Source organism: Mixophyes fleayi, chromosome 4, assembly GCF_038048845.1.
Source record: "Mixophyes fleayi isolate aMixFle1 chromosome 4, aMixFle1.hap1, whole genome shotgun sequence".
NCBI classification, from domain to species: domain Eukaryota; kingdom Metazoa; phylum Chordata; class Amphibia; order Anura; family Limnodynastidae; genus Mixophyes; species Mixophyes fleayi.
Window position 1 is genome coordinate 172853831 of NC_134405.1, and position 18007 is coordinate 172871837.

The following is an 18007-nucleotide window of genomic DNA, read 5'->3' on the forward strand; positions in this document are numbered from 1 at the left end:
GGGCTGCAGGCTTGGACTTTATTATCCTTGAGTTTTTATTAAACAATGCAGTTATTTAGCGACCTTGATTAAGTTTGTTGTTGAATCTGGAAGAACATATTTAATATAATTTATACTGTAACTGATTCCAATTTGCTTTACAAAACTATTGTGGAAACAGAAAAGTGAAAAAATACCATGCTTAAAAAGAAAATATATTGTACTATTAAGTCCATTTTTGGATTATAAAGTAGTCTGTAGTAATGGAATGTCAGAGAGAAAGAGACAAGGTTATTTAGGGCTGTTGAGAACTATTGGTTGTAGCTATATTGTGTGTCAGAATTTGCATGCATTGCTATATGCTGCAGTACTTGATGTCTCATTTAGTTATTGTTTGGTACATAACAGGATCTATAAAAATGCAGATTTTCATCCCAGAATTCTAGTCCTGGTGTAATGTTGGATAATATCTCCCTTGAATGCAGTTTGTTGCTAATATAATGCAGGTGTATGCAATACTATTCACTGAATCTTATTCAACGAAAATTGTGCTTTCTTCCGACTAAATGTTGTATATTTTATGATATGCTACAATATATTTTGTACAATTAATCCCCTTCGGCATCTATTTGTCTGCCCATGAGTATGAGGAGAAGCGGTAGCCTGGCCCACAAGGACACAATATGCAGCTGCTGTGTACTTTACCATATCTTTCATTCAATAGGGAGAGACAAGGATTTAATTAGTTTACTGTGGACTGCAGATTAATTTAATTTTATGCAAAACCGAGGCATAGGGAATCTGAGCTTGCATTTGACCAACAGTATTTGTCTGTTTAATACTGTTAAATCCTGGTTTGAGGAAGGTGGCCATTTTTCAGCCACTTGAGAATAAACACAGATACCCATAGGTTAAGCCTGAGGAATTTTGATGGACATTCAAAAGAATTAGAAAAGGAACATTGAGCCTATCAATAAAACTGTTCGTATAAGTGTATTCTGCCCTGGCATCCACAACTTCCCTTTACTGAGTGTATTCATATTTCTGCTGTCATTCAAAATATTCACTGATCTTTTTCACTGTTTTGCTTACCAATTAAAACTTTTAAAATATGTTTAATATGCTGTTTTAAAGGATCAATTCAATATTTTGCAGTGACTGATTTGTTCTATTCACCCTTCTGTAAATTGAAACCTTGTGACCATTCAAATGTAATTACCTCTACGTTGCCTCGTGTTCTGTAAATCCTGCAGAATTCATGTACCACAAACTGACTTAATGGGATATCACATTCTTATTAAATTTACCTAACCTTTTCCTAGACATGCCAATTTGTCTTTGCCTCCATCTATTCTTTTCTTTTTTTTTTTCATCTGTTAGTAGTGCGGTACTTTTTATGTAACATAAGCTTTAGAAATGAAATGAATTTTTCCCTCTGTTCTGTGTTCCACTTCCCTGCTTTGTCCAACTCAGCAGAGCTGGCTGACTATTGAGATGACCTTTTGGTTGCCCCGAGTGTAAAAGAGATATTTTATGTTAAAGCTCCTTTGTTACATGGTATCTATCTCTTTTTATGTCAAACACATGAGTAATGAATACATTTGAAACATTACATTTCTCTTATGTTTGCTGTCCTCTGAACTCCAAACTTGTTCCACCTCTCTCTAGTTCCACTTTCCTATCGTACAGTCTGTCTTTCTCTTCTGCTCTATTTTTCATTATCTGTTCAGGACTATGAAACAAATACTAAGTGAGCAGTTTTACAGATCAGCCATCTTTCATTTGTAATTGAAAAACCAACCATTGCGAATACATATACCTTTTATCTATTTGTAGTTTAACCCTAATGTACATAAAACTACCAAACTTTAATTATTGTTGTAAAATTATAACATACTAAGGGGATTAAGATTGAGACACTAAACATGTATTAATATTAGACAAATTGCTATCTATAGTATATAGGTAAAAAAACAATCCCACCTAAAAACAGTTAGACAATCTGCCACCATCCTCTTTGTAGAATGTTCTGTTATTGTTTTTTTTTTACTTCAATAAATTTTTATTGAATTTTTTAACATTAAATGGGGTACAAAAATAAGAAAAGGGCAACAAATACACATGAGAGGAACACAAAAAAGGGAATAAGGGGGAACCCCCACGTGGGGGGGGGGGGAAGTCACTCAATTAAAGCAGCGTTTATATAACAGACACAATACTTTATAAAGCAAAAATAAGGCATACAAATTGGTCTTTCTTGTAGCTCACCAATAAGGAACACAATAAATCCTGAGCATCCCAAATATCACATAGGCAGAACTTGTTCACTAGGCTGGGGGTCCTCTATGAGAGCTACTGGAGAAGAAGGTGAAAGATTTGAAACAACACAAAGTCTACCAGAGCCCTCTGTGCCATATTCATGCCATCTAAACCATTTAATAATTGGATCAGATGCGGATGCTGTATAGGGCACGTCAATTGTCCCTATCTCAAAACTATATTGGATTTTAGACACAACCCTAGTGATGCTAGGAGGAGAGGGGGACTTCCAACTCTGAGCTATCGCTGCTCTAGCAGCTATTAATATGTGTCCTAGTAGATAACGATTATGCTTGGGGACCACTGACAGATATATGTGTAGGAGGGCAAAGCCCGGATCAAGAGTAATAGAGGCTTCTAAAACTTCAGATATCAAGGCAGAGACCTCACCCCAGAGCGTCTGGATCGCAGGGCATGTCCAGAAGATATGATAAACATCGGCTATCTGGCCACACTGACTCCAGCAAAATTTTGATTGGCTTGGCCATATCTTGTGGAGGCGGTCAAGGGTGAGATAAAGCCAATTAAGAAGCTTAACATGCATTTCAGTATGATTCCTGCATCTGGGCATGCGATGTGAGGATAAAAAGATATTTTCCCACTGCTGCAAAGTAAAAGGCATAACCATATCTGCCTCCCAACGGAGTTGGGTCGAGGCCTTGGAGGCCGGGACCAAGGACTGGAAATACTGGTACCAAAAAGTTATTTCTCCCCTATAAGCCGCTTTGTTAATCTGTCTAGAACCTGAGCTGGTGGTGTAGAGAAGACATGAGGGGTTCTAGAAGCCGCCCCCACCCAATGTCTAATTCGCAAGTATTTGAACAACTCGGATTGAGGCAAATTGTATTTGTCCCTAAGTAGGGCAAAAGGGAGAAAAAGGGTCTAAGCAAACAAATTTGCCAGAGAATATGTCTCTCCATATAGTTATGTTAAGATTTGGAATAAGTTTCGACAATGCTTAGAGAGAGAGGGTTACGGGAGGGAACTGTAAAATCTGTGTGTGACCCAATAGCTTTATCCCATACCCACAAAGCATTCAAGATAGAAAGTAATTTACAGACGCACAAGGGGCGATCCGACCTTGAGGTCCAGAGGAGATCCAGCAAAGGATAGTTTGCACACAAGCCCCTCTCTATTTCAACCCACGGCTTAGCTGCATGAGGTAATAACTAATCTCGGAGGCAGTTCAATATACAAGCATCCTGATAATATGTTAGATTGAGAAGCAATAAGCCACCTCTCGACTTCGGTCGAGACATGCGTTTGTGTGTAAGAAGGGGGCGTTTTTAGCTCCAAATATGACATCATCAAGCTGTGGAACCCAACCGTCATCCTTTTTGCTATAATATAGGGTATGGTGCTAAAAATTATACAGTTTTGGTAACAACATCATTTTAAATGCCGCTATACGACCTAGCCAGGAGACATCCAGTTCTTCGCTAAGGAAGAAAGATGAAGATAAATGGGGGAAAAATTGACATCAAACACCGTAGATAAATTGGGAGGGATATGTATAACTAACTATGACAAAGACACTCTAACACACACAAAAAAATAAATTTCTTTTGTAGATTTAAAAGGGAGGATTGCGGTATATTAATGGGAAGGGCCTCAGATTTTGTATTGTTCAGTTTATAGAATGAGGCTTCACTGTAATGATCTAAAATATGCTTCAGAGTTAACAGTGAGGTCTCTGGGGTGGTTACAAACAAAAAGACATCGTCAGCAAATAAACATACCTTATGTCTATGTGAATGAATAGTAAGCTTGCCAAATTGTATGGGCCAGGGGTTCTATTGCCAAAACATACATTAGAGGGGAGAGAGGGCACGCCTGCCTAGTACCATTAGTGATAGGGAATGAAGATGATAAGAAGCCGTTGCTAAATACTTTTGCGGAGGGACCCTGATATAGAGCTTGTATGGAATGTAAAACCCTTCCCTGTAGGCAAAATTTAAGCAATACTTCCTTCATGTACTTCCAATGGAGTCTATCAAAAGCCTTCTCTGCATCTAGGGAATTCAAGATACCTTCCTCCTCAAGCCCAGACAGGAGATCAACAACATTTAATATACGCGGCGTATTATCAGAAGCCTGACGGCGTACTACAAAGCCTAACTGGTCCGGATGGACGATCAGCAAGCAATCTGGCATACATTTTCAAGTCAATGTTAAGCAACGCTATAAGTCTGTATTTTTTGCAGTCAGAGTGATCCTTACCAGGTTTTGGTATAGATATCTGTGCTTCCAACATTTCTGATGGAAAGCCACCTCCCCCCGAACGTTATTATACAAGTTGGTGAGTAGAGGGGAAAGCTTATACTCTTAACACAGTGTAGAATGAGTTAATAAAACCATCCGTGCCAGGAACCTTATCCTTTGGGAGGTGTTTAATAACACATTCAACCTTCCTCTGGGTCCAAGGAACATTAAGCGACTCTAAGCTATCCGCATCTATCTGTTAGGAACCCCTCCAGCCGGTACAACAAAACCCCGGTGTCTGCTCCGGAAGCTTGCTGTTCACTGGAGCCCCTAGTGGTGGGGACAGACTTGGCCGCAGACTAACAGAGAGTCGAGAGTTGTGTACTGGCTATGGAGAACCCAGAAATAGTGTTATGGCGGACAGCAGCGTGGGGTCCAGGCAGAGTCGATGCCGGCAGCAGACAGCGTATCCACAGAACAAACCAAGGTCAGAGGTCACAGGCACAGGTTCGGAATCCAGGGACAGGCGAAAGATCAGGGTCACTAGCAGAGAATCAGAATCCATTGGAGCATGATCAGACCATCTAATAGGGAAGATGTTGATAGAATCAGTATGCTGAAGTGTCCACTTGTCTGACAAAACCATATCTATCCTGGAATATGTATTATGAACCATAGAGTTAAAAGTGTATTCCTGTGCACCCGGAAACAGCACCCGCCAAATATCGTATAAGTCATACTCCGCTAGAAGCTTGCGTAAAGCAGTAGATGGGCCAAGGATGGGATCAGAACCGGACAACTTCTGGGGTCTAGACTTATCAACCCTAGGGTCCAAAGTCAAATTAAAATCTCCCAGCATCACCAAATGACCCTTCCGTAATTTTTGTACTTCCTCACACAGGGCCTTCAGGAAAGGAAGTTAGGCGCATACAATTAGACTATAGTTATTGGTTTATCTTGTAAAAGGCCCACCAAAATTATATACCTCCCCAACTTATCTTCTAATTTTAAGTGGAGTTGTAAGTGTACATGGGTGCTAAAAAGACCAGCCACTCCATTCCTTTTAAAAGGGCCATTTGCAAAGTATCCTAACGGATATCTCGAGTCTCTCAGTTGGAGTGGAGCACGAGAGGAAAAATGTGTTTCCTGAAGAGCTACAACATCTGCTTTATGTTTATAGAATGTGGTGAGCACTAAACAACGTTTGTTAGGGGAGTTAAGACCTTTAGTATTTAAAGTATTAAACTTAACCATACTCTAGAAGACCATAATGAAAAGATTTACCAAACGAGGATTTATACTGAACTTTAGATCCAATGCTAGAGTGACTAGGGAGGAAAAGGAGAGGATTAGAAAGGGAGGAAAGTGTTACAAGCCACGGCGGTGCCCAGCCGTTGCGACTCTCACCTGCGTTCCAGCCGTCGCTATGACGACCGGGACGTCCGTTCCGGGTCTCGTCCCTGAAGTTGCCTAGGCAACGGTCGGGACGCTGCAGTTTGATTGCGCCGCATCCCGGTATTAGGGGCAGCCGGGCACGTGCGCTAAACAACATCTGAAGTCTATTATGACAGCCTCTAGTGCTGATTACATTCTTGCCCCCATTGGTCAGTGCCTGTTTATAAGGCTTAGCCTCCCTGCCGGTTATAGTACAGTGTTCCTGTGCCCTTGTTGATGATAAACCTTTGGATTTGACTACCTGTGTATGACCCTTTGCCTGCTTCTGGATTCTGAGTCTTTGCCTGTGACCTTGACCTATTGCCTTTTTCCTGATTCTGAACTTTTGCCTGTAACTTTGACTTATTGCCTGTACCCGGACTCTGAACCATTGCCTGTGTTCCTGATCCATTGCCTGCCCCTGGACTCCGAACCATTGCCTGTGACCCTGACCGTGCTGATACCTGACACCTCCTCCGGTCCTCCGTCCAGTCTGCAGATCGCTGGTCCGCCGCTGTTCCGTGTGTCATCTCCTGTACCTGTATGCAGCTCTGTGAGTATACACTTATACTACTTTGAGTTTAAGACCTAGAAACATCTGAGTACCTGTGAGCATAACCAGTCTCTATGGGAAAGGCGGCTGCTAAAGGTGAAGACCTCTTCTACCTGTTCTATAAGGTTATGCCGCATTGGTTGTCGTAACAGAAAGGAGGGGAAAAAGAAAATGGCAGTGGACTGAACTGACCCAAGAAACTGGGTCAGAGTATTTTCCACATGGGTAAGAATGTGACAAATTAGTTAACATTTGGAGGGGTTGTTGGAACACATTCCCACCCCCGGAACACCCAAAGAATACGACAAAAGAAAATATTAGGAATTACAACAACCACATAAAATTTTTTACCGCAAGATCTATGAGACGCTGCCATTGCAGGACAACCACAGAAGCAGCCTGTCATTAACCAATACACTCGCGAAAGGACCAGCCTCCCGCGATCGAGTGGGCCATCCCTTGGCACAATTGGCCGTGGGCCCCAATCTAGACTGTCACCTCCCCATAGGCATCTCAACATCAACGCCTCAAAGCTTATAAAACAACCTAAAACACAGCTAGGCAAACAAGAATACTGACATTAATTATAGTTATACTTATCAAAATGAAAATAAATCCTGTGTGACTTCAACATGGGAGACAGCAATAAAGCTCAGTCTTTAGAAACCCGAGACCATTCAGATTGAGGAGGTTTGCTTGTAGTGGGTCTAGGTGGTAGAGATATACGCCATTCCTCTAGAAGCTTGACGCCTGCCTCTACAGAGGAAATAACATAAGTAGAATCTTCATAGCGAACCAACAGCTTAACCGGGAAGGCTCAGCTGTAGGCAATGTTGTTTGCCCGTAGAGTCGCCGTGATTGGTTGAAGACTTCGTCTTTGGTTAATAGTGGTAAGTGAAAGATCCTGAAAGAGCTGTAAATCATTGAGAACCTTCCCGCTGCTGGGATCTTGTGCCACTCTTAAGGATCACCTCTTTGACATGATAAAAGTGGACCCTAAGCAAAGTCTCTCTTGGAACATTCCCTGGAGCAGAGCGTGGATATGGAAGACGGTGTATTCGGTCCATAAGAAAGTCTTCAGCATCCACAGATGGCAGCAGTCTACTAAATAAGGAAACAGCATAGTTCTGCAGGTCTGCATTTAGTACAGATTCCAATATGCCCCTGATCTTGATGTTATTTCTAAGAGATCGGTCCTCCAAATCTGCAACCTTTTCCCTCAAAGACAAGACATTGCTTTGAAGAGAGTTATGTGAGGAATAAAGGTCGTTGTGCAAGGAAACCAGTTCTCCCATCTTCGTCTCCAGATGGTCCGTGCGATCAACCGGTTCAGTCATGTCAGTTTTCAAGCCTCTAATCCTCCCAAGCTGCTAATGGTGTTTGCCAGCCGGAAATCAGCCCCCACCGACCGGAAGTCAGGCGGACCGGACAAATGAATCACTGGAGACCGATGCCAGGAAAAGGAGGACCCACACCGCAGAAACAGGACCGAAGTGTCTGGAAACTTCAGAACCAGGTCCCTGATCACCAATCCTCCGACCACAGCCTGTCCCTGCTCCCTCCAAGGTTCCCCGACCGCCGATACTGGAAGTACAGGTGTGACCGCACAGCGGTAACTTTCTATTTACCACTGACCGAAGATCCGCGGCACAGAAGCTCCAGCAGGTAAGTGAGGCTGCCGATCAGGGAGGGAGAGGTCCGCAGGAGATACACAGAGACCCAGATAGGGTCCAACAGACACATGGGGTTTACTCCAGATATCCGCTCTCTGCCGTAGGTGTTTAATGCAGAGTCACTGGAAACACAGATGGCGGCAGTCAGGCAGGTGGGAGCCCCCTAAAGCTGCGGTGCAATAGGTGTTCGTGGGAGTGCCACAACACCGAGAGCACTTGCCTGAGGTGGCGAAAACAACAGCCACCAGCACAGTTCAGGCAGCTAAATGCTTAGGGGAGATTCACCCCGATATCAGGCAAAGCAGAGGTTGTGAAAAGGGGCAAAAGGCAATGAAAATCCCATAAATATGTACGGACAAGGGAGAGCCCTGGAAGTCTCCGTCCTTCCAGGATGGCTGCCACACCACGCCCCTCATTGTTGTTTTTTTTTTAACACATTTGAAATTATTAAACCTTTCTTCTATTATTTTCAGTTCTTGCCTTTGTTTTCTAATGTATTTTGTAATGACTTACTTATTTAATCATGTTAAATAAAGGTATTTACAAGTAAGAAGGAGACACACTGTGTGTGTGAGTGTGTGTGTGTGTGTGTGTTTGGAAATTTGGACTGTAACCTCCTATGGGACAGGAACTGATGTGAATGACAAATATTCTCTGTACTGCACTGTGGAATTGGTGGCACTATATAAATAAATAATGACAATACTATCTGTGCGCTTTATGGGGTTCACACATGCAAAAGTTGGAAACCCTAACTTTGGAGAATAGTAAAGTACCCCATGATATACCGTATTTCCCCATGTATAAGGCACTCCCATGTGTAAGACGCACCTTACTTTTGGCCCCGAAATTTTGCAAAAAAAATATTACAGTAGCTGTCAAAGGCAGGGAGAGTGTAATGGCACACTCTCCCTGCAATCGCTGCCACTGTGCCTCTGTCCCCCGCCTGCTGGATCCCAGCTGACACTCTCTGCCTGTCCCCGTCTGCTGCATCCCCGCTGACACTCTGCCTGTCCCCGCCTGCTGGATCCCCACTGACACTCTGCCTGTCCCCGCCTGCTGGATCCCCGCTGACACTCTCTGCCTGTGGGGGAGGAATGTAAAGCAATGAGCATGATGTATGGTGTTACAACCACTTAATCTAATCTATTCCTGAACTGCACTTTTTAGCCATGTTTTTTATTCGGAACTATCAGTGATGGATCTCCTTGGAAAAGTACTTCAGGGGTTAAATTCCACCTCCACAGGGAACACTCAGGAGTTGAGTAAATTAAGCTACCCTTGTTATTTCTTTTTGCTCCTTATTGTCCTCTAGTGAGCTCTACAGGCAGCCCCGGAGCCAGACCCAGCAGGGGTCACCTGAGGGAAGACACCTGGGGAGGTAGGAGAGGGAGCTGGATAGTGTGAGAAGCCCACCAATCGGAGACCTTTTGCAAATCCGCTGGGCAGGTAGTTCCCAAGGTTGGGATTATAAGATGATAAAAGAGGCTTCCCTGGCAGCTGAACATGTATGTGACTGACTTTGGCCAAGAGGTGATGTTCTGCCAGAGATGTGCTGTGGATTTATTTGAACTGATTTCCTCACTTGTTGGACCTGCTATTGTTAAGGTGACTGTGTTGTACCTATCCCACTGGATTTATTTGAACTGATTTCCTCACTTATTGGACCTGCTATTGTTAAGGGGACCATGCGGTATCTATCCCTCCGGATATATTTGAACTGATTTCCTCAGTTGTTGGACCTGCTATCGTTAAGGGGCCGTGCTGTATTTAATCCTGTTCTGCAGAATAAATCTTCCTTCTATTTTCCCTCTTAATACCGTGTCTGAGTGATTTGGGAACCACGTATCTTCACATGTGTGTATATGTGTGTTTGTGTGTATATATATATATATATATATATATATATATATATATATATATATATATATATATATATATATATATATATATATGTATATGTATGTATGTATCTATCTGTGTGTGTCAATGTATATTTAAATAAATGCACATATATAACGATATAAAATCCAATTTTTATTTCAGATTTAGTGATCATTTAATTACAATCTGCAGTATGCTGATTGAGAGGTCCCTTATTTTGTGTATTTATTTGGACATTACATTTGCATTTTTCTAAAGTTAAAAAATAATTCTTATATATTTTTTTTTGTAATTCACTTTTTGGTTATAAAATCTTAAATCTTTCCTTTCCTTGATTTTTTTTTTTCAATCCTTAAGTAGATCATAATATTAATATATGTAATTTAGGTCACAAAAGAAAAAACTTTGAAAGTTAGCAGAATGATGTTTTAGTGTGTGTTGCAAGTAATTTGCTGTTCACATTTTAGTGGATCAGTGTCGAACTGACCTGACATTTCAAACAGAAAGCCCATGCAAATAAGACTGAGTGGTTCATTACAGTATCATTCAAAAATGAAATACCCCAGCAAGTCAGGGGACACCTTCCGAAATGTAATACAGAACGAAACTGTTATCTCCTTTTTACACACCATAGAAAACTAGACCTAAAAACATAAATATATTTTTATGAATAATGCATAGGAATATTCTGTTTATTTTGAAATCATTGTGACTTAGCATATTTAGTTCAGTATAACATTTGAAGGTGAGAAATCATTTAAGATGCCTATTCCGACTCTTCAAGTGCAATAAAATAAGTTGAAAGATAAAACTTCAGTATTGTGTGAGCTGTGGCTGAACTGCTTTGTCTGTTAATGTAGACTGTAGCTAGTGTCTGTGTTATGGTGGTTTTATATATTTATTTAGCTACAAGTTAACCCGTGCATGATACTCTTGCATTCTAGTCAAATCAAGCTACTTAAGGTGTTAAAAAGTTTATTGTCATGCATTTGGGCCTAGCCCAGGCCTCCTCAGGGGAAGAGCGTTACTTCCCGACGCAAGCGCCCTTTTTTAACGTGGTTTTGTCCACATGTCACCACCTCATCATTTTTCTCCATCACCTCATTTTTCATCTTCAAAGCCACATCCTTCTTTAAGCTACTTAAGGTGTTAAAAACTCCCCACTGTCACCCCTGGCAACCACCAACCACTCCCAACTGTCACTTCTCCTTCAAGAAATATATAGGTCAGTGTATAACTCTGCCCAGCAGGTGGCGCTGCAGCTTGTTGTTGTTTTTTTTTTCACACACGCCACTAGGCATTTATATAGTAGATTTCACTCTTTCCCGTATTCATACTGTTTAGTATGCTGAAAAATAAATATTAATATAAGTGTTTGCATTACATGTTATTTTCTTCCCAAATAGTTCATATTATTATTTATAGATTGGATAAACAGTGTTATTTAATTTGTCACAGTTTTAGCAACTCATTTCTCTATTTTGTTGCACCATGTGGACTTTGAACTATATTAGACCTCTATAAATGTAAGAAATAACCGTATTTATGTGCATACTTTAATGCGCTGAAAAGTATCATTCCTAGACACCATTGAACCACACCCAGTGTTCTCCCAGAAACTTTTTCCACAAGGGTGACATTAAGAAGTATCCGGGTAAGGGCATTGTAATACTTCAGAATAATAATAATAATAATGAAAAATGTTGAAATCCTTATAGTGATTTCAACTCAAAATTAACATTTTATATATTCTTCTCTTTTAGAAGCCCATTTGTCTGGAACTTTTTCATAATCTGTTGGATCTGGTCCCTCTAGTGTAATCAGCATCAGATTTTTTTGTATGCTCTGCTTCATACAATTCCTTAAACAGATTTTAATTTGTGTTCGAGTAGACAATCCTCTTTGACAGTCAGCTGTGCTTACAGGTATAGCCAGTCCAATACAGTTAGTTTTTGCTAAATTTGGGAAAGATTCTGTGAGCTCAGATATTGTTAGCAGGTACATACATGTTTTTTTTAGCCGTATCACTTGCACCAGCTACAGGGCAGGTATAAGTGCTGATTGATAGTGATGAATGATGCAGATGCATGCCAGAAAATGTGTTTGCAATTAACACAAGCTTAAAAAAATTTTTTATGTGTAGTAGGCATTCAGAACATCCTGATATACCTATAAAATGTAAAAAAAAAAACATCAAATAAAAAAGTATATTTATTAATGATTATAATTTAAGTGGTGTGAGTGTATTTTCATTTTTTCCCTCCATTCGTTTTGTTCGTATTTTATATTGCACATATGCATTGTGCGTATCCTGCAGTCTGTTCTATCGGTCTGCATACGGTAAATAACGTTGAGGCAGAGTGTGCTTAGACCCATATTCAGTTAACATATATTGAGATCATCTTTTACTTGAATACAAGTGGATGTGTGCATGCAAGTTACGTGCAATTATTCAAAATGCAAGTTGCATTCACTTTGCGTCCCTTGATGAATCAGTAAGTTTAATCTGAGAACTGTACAGTATATTTTGTATTTCCGTTAAACCAGCCATCCTAACGAGGGAATTTTGCAAAATGAAAAACCGTTGTCTTAAGATGTAGTTACATTTTACTAAATAAGTTACCTCAGTTACAACAGTGATTTAAGCAATGGCAGTTGACCATGAGTGTATCTGTTTAATCTTTTAGCAGTTTTGCTTCCCAATCATGACAGCTGCTAGGCCCACGAAGCTAGATTTTTCCAACCCAATATTGGCAAGTGTTTCAATAATTTTGTTATAGTCTATGTTTTGCCATGCATATTACATGTTCATACTAAAGAAACTCAAATCTCTTTTTAAGTTGACAAATATATTTAATGTATATAATAGGCTGCTTCAAAATGGAGATGTCTCTTGTTTTATCACACAGACCACTGAAATAATTTACCAAGTGCAAATACTTTAGAATTCACATTTAATTTTTCAAGCTAAAATTTCAAGCAATTATTGCATTATCCTTTCCAAAGTGTAATGTGCATTCTTTCCAATTTGAAATTGCTTTAAGTATTTTTTAACCATAGCCTTGCAATGTTCAAGCAATTTTTCGTACAATGTAGTGTGTTGTAGTTGTAGCTCCTATAAAAGCATCTCTCTAAAGCTGGGTACACACTACACAGTTTTCATCCAATAATCGGCTAAATCAGCCGACATACGAGCGCACGTTCAAAAGTCGGGTCAGTGTGTGCAGTGACACGATGGTCGAAAGTCTGCCCAAATGGACGATTGTCACCTCATTTGGTTGGTCGTACCGTTTAATATTTTCGTTCCAATCTCGTTTCCGCTGTGTAGTGTGTATAAACTTCCAACCGATCCACAACAGTGAGTACGAAATTACAGTCATTGCTCATGACAATATGGCTGTAAAAAGTCGCTAAAGGGACGTCCGCTCTTCCCTTTATCGTCCTAAACAAGGCTACTGTGTATGCAGTCCATGGACCGAGCGATCGGATCATCGATCGCATGTAAAATCGATCGGCAAAAAAAGTTGGTGGAAAATTCTGTAGTGTGTACCCAGCTTAAGTTAAACTGAAATTGGTGGTTTAATTTTTCCTAACCAACTTTCTTTTCAAAGTGAGCGGACTCTTTCCATACTTTATACACTTGGAACATGTCCATCCATTATCTGTTGCCACCTACTAATTCATTTTTTGTAACCAGTTACAGTGTTACACCTGATAAACAGTGTTTAGAAGCAAATTTTTCAATTGAAACAAACTGTGTTTCACGAGAAGGTCCAGTTTTTGCAATGTCATTTATGGACATTGCTGGCACTTTTGTTTTCGTACTTTCATTTTTCTTTAAGAAACTTAAGAGTATTGCTTTCTGATTTAGCTACTTTCTCAATATGGGTAAATGCTTGCTGACTGGTCTGGAAAAACTTATATTATTTATAAAGACTCTGGAGGTTATTGCCCACTTGCTGGCTGAACTGAACACATTATATTATTTATAAAAACTGAAGGTTATTGCCCATACTTATGTATTTTATAAAGATTCTGGAGGGTGTTGCTGTCTGGATTGGGCACAATTATATATGTTTTACATTATTTTATGTCAGGCTACTTAGCCTTGACCTGCCATGACTAGTCTGACTGGTGGTCAATTGACTGCTGACTGTAGTGCTCACACAGTGTCTATTATAATAAGACAATTCATGGTGCTGGATGGTTTGAGCTGTGCTGGACAACTGAGAAAAAATGTGAAGCTCTGAGAACACTACATGCTGCATGGTCTGCAGTTTTTGACTGTCTACACAAAATTGTTTGCGCCAGTATGCACCCTGTATTGTGACATCACACTAACAGAGCGGGAGAGATCTCTGGTGTCTGTCATAGTAACGCAAGCGCAGCTCGACTCTATGTTCACCAACGGACTTCTAGAGCTAGGCAGCAAGTAAAAATAAAAATGGTCAGGGCGCCCGTGAAGTAGGTAATAGAGAGAACACTGCACACCAGTTGGTGTCCATATTGTCATGAACAACTATAGAATTATGTCATGAATGTCAATGCTTCTTTGAAACTTGGCAGTATTCTTACAGATATAATACTCATCAAATTGCCTTTTTATGCTGAGCAATTTTGCTGTATTTTCATAGCTCATGCAGTAAACTTTTTTCAGGTGTAGTCTTAACTTTAAACAACAAACCATGAATATGTTTTTTTTCCTTGCACTACCATGGCTGAACAGCATGGTTTGCTGCTGGATCATTGTATATATGTGGTCTCATTGAGCATTGGTTTGCAGGTCATCTATAGGATAATAAATAATTAAAAAATGTACAGTATACAACTCACCTTCCCCAAATCCTCAACCAGCCCCAGAGGAACAGTTACCTCTGCTTAGACCACAGATGCTTCCCCTTCCTTAAAGCAGCAGCATGTGGTTGCCCAATTAATTCACATGGCATTAGTAAACAATTTAGTGCGTACTACACTTGTATTTCACTCAATAAAAATTTAACTGCAATATTCATGTTTTCAAAAAGATTACATTTATTTATTGTGATAGAATGGACCTCCTATTCCACCCTGTCTGTTGCTGATGGGCACCCTTCCCTTTTGTTATTTCAAATGCGCCCTCTCACCGCAGTAGGAGGGGCTTACAAATGTTGCCACCACTGGACTCCTCTACCAGCATCCAGAACCGGGTTACTTCTGGGTAACTGACGCTGGTAATGTACCCGGTTACTGGTGTACCTGGACTGGTACTTCGGACCTCTTCCTATAGATCAGGTTGCTATGGATGGATCCCCCCTGGCCTATCACACTGGCCAGAGCTGTTGGGTAGCGGGCAGAGCAGTGGTGCTGGGAAAATGGGTCCAAACCACAGACGGACGAAAACAGATTCGATTTTGAGTCTAATCTGAAGGTCACAGGATTTTCAGCATGGAAGGTGTTTTCAAGCAGGTCTTTGAAGCAAGTGATGTTTATTTGCAGTCACACTGATTGAAGGTATCAGTGATCAGGTCAGATGGAACAAGAGGAACAATTTTCAATACAAGACAGTGCTTTTTATACAGATTTGGACACAGCCTCAAAGGGTAAGCCAGCCCTCTGAGGTCTGAGCTATTTTTAGAATTGGGATGCAATTTGTTTATCCAAACATGGATTTACCTGCAATGCAAAGCTAACAATTATTTACACTTATCTGTGAAATCCTAAAATTTGCTGTGATTTCCTGCATCTTGTTTCTTAGATGCAGGATATCTAGTAGCACATCCAATTAAACCTCCCTGTGCCTTCAGGCGCTGGACCCTTACACATCAAAAGGGCTAATTAATATGAGATTAAAATGGGTCCTTTTATTCAGACAGTTGCAGAATACACATTCCCAAAGAAAGTCACAAAATCCCAAACAAATCATTTCCCCACATCACAATACACAAAAGACTTCCTCCACAAAAGCTTATTGTATCAGATATATACCTCAGAAATCATGCATTTCCTCTAGCAAGGTTAAAACAAAGGAGTTTCTTCCCTGCTCTCAGATATAAAGATTTTGTTTACCGAAATATACACAATATCAAAAATAAGTGCATTTGCAATTATATAAATAAGTACCCTGCGCTATTTCCTTTAAATAAATTTATAGCATAAGTTACTTATAAGTGGTCCAGTCACATTTATATATTTTTAATTTCCCTGCAATGCTTGTGCTGTAGTGCTGGGAACCAAAGCTTCCATGATTAATAATGCTTTGGAAAATGAAACCTTCTGATTCATGGATTACAACAATTATGAACAGCGACAACTATCTTTAACTGGCAGCAGCATTGCAGAGGAATGTGTTTGCCAAGGCAAGGTGCAACAGCAACAACATAAACACATGCTTAACATGTTTAAACTGCTTAACTTGAGTCTTACTTGTTATATGGCTGTTTTAATAAAGGGGTTAGTTGGCCTGAGTCCACCAGCACGAGGGACTTCACCTTTGCACTTCCTAGTTATGAAACCTTGATTAAAGGCCCTAAGAGCTATTTCAGCACCATCCCAGGAAAAATAGAGAGTTTCTTCTCTTCAGTGTGATATGTAAAGATTACAATGTTAATTAAAAAAAAAAAAAAAAAACGCAAAAAAACCCCACAACTTAATACTATCCTTAAACTGACCTTATAATCTAAATACAATTACCCTGTCCAAAATCTAAACCTATGTAAAGCAAACCTTGATCAAGATCTAGATTTATTCTTAATTTTACTTTGCTCCTTAAATTCTACAATTTGTAATGAGCTAGACTTACACAGGCGATTTGTCAGGTGAAGTGTTTAAGTCCTTTACCCGATACCTTTTGATTTTTGGGAAACAAACTTTTTTTGTGAAAGGCATAGGTAATCCACGAATGTCGTAAAGCAACCCTGGTCATATAGAGCAAAATGGTTAATGAACTTGTGCAACAATTTTAGCACATTGCAGATTTTTGGATTTATAATCAGTAAGATGCATGCATATTGCTTTGGCTACTAAAACTGAGTGATGTCCAGTAAGTAATATTTTTATTTTTTTATCTTCCAGATATTTGAAAGAATTTTGTTTATATGGGCTATTCGACATCCAGCGAGTGGATATGTTCAAGGAATAAATGACCTTGTCACACCATTCTTTGTTGTTTTCATTAGTGACTATGTGGGTAAGTTATATAAAGAGCAGTCATATTTTGCAGTATTTCAGTATTTAATATATTCAAGTAATAGTGTTTCAAATACATTCCACAGTCTGAATTTACTCCCAGGGTTCCCAGAATATTTTAGTTGTCACATCTCACATTATTATTTGTCAAATATTGTAATAAAATCAGAATGATCAATTAGCAATAGTGAATTATAGATATTGTTTATAAATTAAAATAAAGTTGACATATAATCACATCTTTAGCTTTTTAAGAATTTCCTCCTGTAAATTGTAACGAAAAAAGAAAATTATGAGCATGTTGTGTGTGCATATGTTAATGTTGCTATAAGAGAAAAAGTTGTCTGACCATACAGAAACATAGTACTATACTTTATGAATATGTATTCAGAATTTACAGCACAGTGGCTTAGTGGTTAGCTCTTCTGCCTCACAGCAATGGGGCCATGATTTCAATTCCTGACCATGGCCATACAGGGGCACACAGAGGATTTTTAAGGGGCGGTTTTCCCCTCCCCCCCCCCCCCCCCCCCCCAAAAAAAAAAGCGAGAGAGCTGTTGCGCATGTGCAGCAGCTCCGTTTTGGCAGCACTGTACTATACAGCAGCCGCGGCGCTGTCAAAGAAGCGTCCACGGTGGTGCTGTATACAATACAGCACAGCCGCGGACGCTTCTTTGACAGTGCCGCGGCTGCTGTATAGTACAGTGCTGCTATGTAGGGCACTTTTTTAGCGGAGGGGAGGGGTTTCTGGGGACCCAGAAACCCCCCCCCCCTGCGTGCACCCCTGGCTTATCTGTGC

General features: G+C 40.1%; 1 protein-coding gene across 6 annotated transcripts in view; it reads left to right on the forward strand.

Annotated features, from left to right (window-relative positions):
* The window catches only part of TBC1D22A (TBC1 domain family member 22A), a 470079-nt gene that overhangs the window by 141836 nt on the left and 310236 nt on the right, over positions 1-18007 (forward strand). For all 6 annotated transcript variants that reach the window (XM_075208864.1, XM_075208865.1, XM_075208862.1 and 3 more), the window contains exon 8: positions 17095-17209. In XM_075208864.1, the coding sequence (XP_075064965.1) occupies positions 17095-17209 (115 nt within the window). The remainder of the gene's footprint in view (positions 1-17094; positions 17210-18007) is intronic.